The sequence below is a fragment of the Onychostruthus taczanowskii genome, unplaced genomic scaffold (genome assembly GCF_017590055.1).
Source record: "Onychostruthus taczanowskii isolate IOZ18803 unplaced genomic scaffold, ASM1759005v1 scaffold374, whole genome shotgun sequence".
In the NCBI taxonomy this organism is placed as follows: Eukaryota; Metazoa; Chordata; class Aves; order Passeriformes; family Passeridae; genus Onychostruthus; species Onychostruthus taczanowskii.
Window position 1 is genome coordinate 1 of NW_024501171.1, and position 4,277 is coordinate 4,277.

Consider the following 4,277-nt stretch of genomic DNA (forward strand, 5'->3'; position numbering starts at 1 on the left):
GGGTCTCACCGGGTGTCCCTGAGGATGCACAGCACGTGCCTGTCAGGGGCTGTTTTGGGTGATTTTTGGGGCTATTTTGGGGGCTGTTTTGAAATATTTTTGGGGATGTTTTAAGGACATTTTGGGGATGTTTTTGGGGGTGTTTTGGGGTCTCACCGGGTGTCCCTGAGGATGTACAGCACGTGCCTGTCGGGGGCTGTTTTGGGGTGATTTTGGGGATGTTTTTGGGGATATTTCGGGGATATTTTAAGGACATTTAGGGGATATTTTGGGGATGTTTTGGGGATGTTTTTGGGATGTTTTTGGGGATGTTTTGGGGTCTCACCGGGTGTCCCTGAGGATGTACAGCACGTGCCTGTCGGGGGCTGTTTTGGGGTGATTTTGGGGATGTTTTTGGGGATATTTCGAGGATATTTTAAGGACATTTAGGGGATATTTTGGGGATGTTTTTGGGCATATTTGGGGATGTTTTGGGGTCTCACCGGGTGTCCCTGAGGATGTACAGCACGTGCCTGTCAGGGGCTGTTTTGGGTGATTTTTGGGGCTATTTTGGGGGCTGTTTTGAAATATTTTTGGGGATGTTTTAAGGACATTTTGGGGATGTTTTTGGGGGTGTTTTGGGTAAGGACATTTTGGGGATGTTTTGGGGATGTTTTTGGGGATGTTTTAGGGACATTTTGGGGATGTTTTGGGGTCTCACCGGGTGTCCCTGAGGATGTACAGCACGTGCCTGTCGGGGGCTGTTTTGGGGGGATTTTGGGGATGTTTTGGGGTCTCACCGGGTGTCCCTGAGGATGTACAGCACGTGCCTGTCGGGGGCTGTTTTGGGGGGATTTTGGGGATGTTTTGGGGTCTCACCGGGTGTCCCTGAGGATGTACAGCACGTGCCTGTCGGGGGCTGTTTTGGGGGGATTTTGGGGATGTTTTGGGGTCTCACCGGGTGTCCCTGAGGATGTACAGCACGTGCCTGTTGCTCTCCATTCGCGCCGCGCTGGTCACGGGGGTGGAGAGGCCCTGGGCCTGCCTGGGGGCGCACGGGACCCCCCATGACCCCCCAGATTCCCTCTGCGACCCCCAAATTCCCCTTGGGACCACCCAAAATTGCCCTTGAGACCCCCCAGATTCCCTCTGGACCCCCCAGTTCCCCCCTCAGACCCCCCTCTGACCTCCCATTGTTCCCAGTGACCCCCCAGGACCCCCCAAACTCCGCCCGCCGGGCCCGGCCCGGCCGCCACCGCCACGGCCGCGCCCGGGCGGCAAAGAAACCACGCCCCCCACCGGGAGGAATCAGCCAATCGCGGCACGGCCCGCCAAGCGCCGGCCAATCGGTGCGCTCCGTTCTGCCGTGCTGAACAACGGAGTCCCGCCCTTAGCAACCGTCAGCCAATCGTTGCTGCGGCCGCACCCCTCTGTAGCAACCAAGTCCCGCCCTTAGCAACCGTCAGCCAATTGATGCTCACAATTTGACAGCGCTTAGCAACTGAGTTCCTCCCATAGCAACCGTTCACCAATGGCAGCCGCCCTCAGCACTCAAACCCCACCCATAGCAACCGCCGCCAAATCGCTTCCGCTGTCAGACATCGAGCCCCGCCCCTAGCAACCCCTCAACCAATCGTTTATTTTCTCCTGGACTAAGCTCCACCCCTGGCACCTGCTCGCCCAATCGCCGCCGCCCCTTCTCCCGCCCTTAGCAACCAAGCCCTGCCCTCCTTAGCAACCCGCTTTTCGCGCCACAGCAAAGCATGAAGGGAAGAATCCCCCCCTAATCGCTTCCGCTGTCAGACATCGAGCCCCGCCCCTAGCAACCCCTCAACCAATCGTTTATTTTCTCCTGGACTAAGCTCCACCCCTGGCACCTGCTCGCCCAATCGCCGCCGCCCCTTCTCCCGCCCTTAGCAACCAAGCCCTGCCCTCCTTAGCAACCCGCTTTTCGCGCCATAGCAAAGCATGAAGGGAAGCATCCCCCCCTCCTTCCCGCAAAGCATTGTGGGATATACTCCCCCACAGCGCGCCGCCATTTTTCAGCCCCGCCCGCCATTTTGCCCTGGTGCCTCAGCTTCCCTGACAAGAAAAACGCCACTTTTAGGGGATTTGAAACATTTTTATTTCCCCGACGGGCTTGGGGGCGTATCCGGGTAATCCTCCTTGAGGAACCCCCGGTACAAACGGCGCATCCGAGCCACCTCGGTGGCAGGGGGCTGCTGCCACTCGTACCAGGGGTACCAGGCCCGGCCCGGCCCCCTCAGCGCGGGCGCCGGGGGAGTTTTGCCCACAGCCGCGTGTTGGTTGGAGAAATCCTCCTCAGGAACCGGCACAAAGGGGACTTGCAGCCACAGGAGACCTGGAGAAGGAGAATTGAGGGGTTTGGGGGGCACCCGGCAGGGTTGGGAAGGGTTAAAAATCGGGGCTGGGGGTTTACCGTGGTCCTGGGCCTGGGCAATGGCCTGGGAGAGGCGTCTGTGCTGCTTCATGCAGATCCCTGAGGGGAAAAAGGGGTCAGGGACACGCAGAGGTGGCATCAGGGACAGAAAGGTGACCTCAAGGACATAAAGGTGACACTCAGGTGTGCCCTCACCTGTGTGGATGGGGTGGAAGATGACGCCGGAGTGGGGGCAGATGAACTGGTCTAGCAGCTTCACGTTCTGCAGGGTGGGAAAACGGGGTAAAAAAGAGATAAAATGGATAAAAATGAGTGAAAAGAGAGTAAAAATGGAATTAAAAAGGGGGAAACTAAAGGGAAAGACTATAAAGAAAACTGGAAGGGAGTAACAAAGATGGAAAAGGGGAGTAGAAGGAAAAGATGGAATGGGGGGGGCCAATGTAGCCCCCCAAATTTGCCCCCCAGAAGTTCCCAAACTCACCCGAAAATCCACGAGCAGGTTCCGGTCCCGGCAGATGGGGCAGGGGTTCCCCACGGGCCTCCCCCGGCGCTGGGAACGGGAGTGGGGCAGTTCCAGTCAGTCCCAGTAAGCCCTAAAATGTCCCAGTGCCTCCCAGTGACCCCCAAACTGTCCCAGTGTCCCCAAAAGTGCCACGGAGAGGCCTCAGTCGTCCCCAAGCTGTCCCAGTGCCCCCCAAAATGGCACCTGAGGTGCCTCAAGAGCCCCCAGAATGCCCTCAGAGCCCTCTCAGTGCTCACCAGGCAGGCCTTGCGGGTGCTCTGGGGGGGCACGGAGCCCTTGTGGTTGCGCCGGTAGCCGTGCCACACCGGCCTGTCCCCGTAGGTGGCCCGGTACTCTGCGCGGGGACATTTTTGGGGGGTTTTTGAGGGGTTTGGGGACCCCAAAATTCCCAAAAACTCCCCTGAGGCCCCCACACAAACCAACCTTCGCTCTCCAGGTACTCCCAGGGCCGCTCCTGGTAGGGGGAGGGGGCGGCCGGGGGGTCCTTGGGGGTCTCCTGGGTGCTGCAGAGGCGGGGGAGGGCCTGGGGAAGGGGGTTATGATGTCATAGTTGCTGTCAGAGTGATGACATCACACATGGGCTCACCCCTCCCTTCCCTCTCATTGCCCAACTTTTGGCAGAGACGTCAGCGACACCCGCTGTGACGTCACGGTGCCCATCCTTAAAAACGGGCACTGGCGCGATGTGACGTCACCGCAATGCGGACGATGACGTCACGCCTCACGAAAAACCACGCACCCGCACCCGCGCGCCCCCTAGCGGGGAACCACAAACTTGACGTCACCCGCCCCGCCCCGCCGCCGCACGTGGCGCGCGCTGCCCTTTCCCCCTCACGTCCCGATTTTCTCCCCCCTCCCCCAAATTCCCGGTGTCCCCTCCCGCCGCTCCTCGCCCTCACCTGAGCCCACCGCGGCCTCCTCACGCCGCCCGCCGCCCTCAGCGCCGCCGCCGCCCAGGCCAGCGCCATCTTCCCGCCTCTCCCTCACGCCCCGCCCCGCCCCTCTCCCTCGCGACGGGGCGGGGCGCCGCCATCTTGCCGCGCGGTCACGCCCCTCACCCTCAGGCGGCCGCGCATGCGCAACGCACTCCCCCCGCCCTCCCCGAATTAAAACTGCGCCACACGGCCCGCGGACAATGGCGGGCGTCGGCTGCGCGTGCGCGATACAGAACCCGCGCAGGCGCCGTTGGGCGGCTCAACGGGCGGGAGGCGTGACCGGCGAGCGGTAGGAGGCGTGGCGAAGCGCGGGGCGTGGCCGGATATAAAAAGCCGCGCCCGGTGGTGCCGCCGCCATTCTGAGGGCTGGTGGAGGTGAGTAAAGAACTGTGCTGGGCCGGGGCTTTGCGGGCGGGGCAGCGGGCGCGGGGGAGGTTTT

At 61.0% G+C, this 4,277-nt stretch overlaps 2 protein-coding genes across 2 annotated transcripts in view; one reads left to right on the forward strand and one right to left on the reverse strand.

The window, feature by feature from the left end:
* Positions 1–2,080: 2,080 nt before the first annotated feature.
* Positions 2,081–3,955, reverse strand: MRPS18B (mitochondrial ribosomal protein S18B). Its single transcript, XM_041411862.1, has 7 exons — positions 3,803–3,955; positions 3,327–3,426; positions 3,140–3,237; positions 2,862–2,930; positions 2,576–2,642; positions 2,420–2,479; positions 2,081–2,341 (listed from the first exon to the last, which is right to left on the reverse strand). The coding sequence occupies exons 1-7, from the start codon at positions 3,869–3,871 to the stop codon at positions 2,103–2,105; spliced, it is 702 nt and encodes a 233-aa protein (XP_041267796.1). The 5' UTR covers positions 3,872–3,955; the 3' UTR covers positions 2,081–2,102.
* Positions 3,956–4,078: 123 nt separating this feature from the next.
* The window catches only part of PPP1R10 (protein phosphatase 1 regulatory subunit 10), a 25,007-nt gene continuing 24,808 nt past the window's right edge, over positions 4,079–4,277 (forward strand). Inside the window, exon 1 of the mRNA XM_041411864.1 lies at positions 4,079–4,213. The gene's annotated coding sequence lies outside the window, so the exon portion shown is untranslated. The remainder of the gene's footprint in view (positions 4,214–4,277) is intronic.

What these genes read in the sequence shown, in the direction of transcription:
- MRPS18B (XM_041411862.1), bottom strand. Translation starts at nt 3,871, where the DNA reads ATGGCGCTGGCCTGGGCGGCGGCGGCGCTGAGGGCGGCGGGCGGCGTG. An exon ending in ACCTGCTCGTGGATTTTCGG is followed by an intron (nt 2,643 to 2,861) that starts GTGAGTTTGGGA and finishes CCCACCCTGCAG; the next exon opens with AACGTGAAGCTGCTAGACCA. An exon ending in TGCCCAGGCCCAGGACCACG is followed by an intron (nt 2,342 to 2,419) that starts GTAAACCCCCAG and finishes CTCCTTCTCCAG; the next exon opens with GTCTCCTGTGGCTGCAAGTC.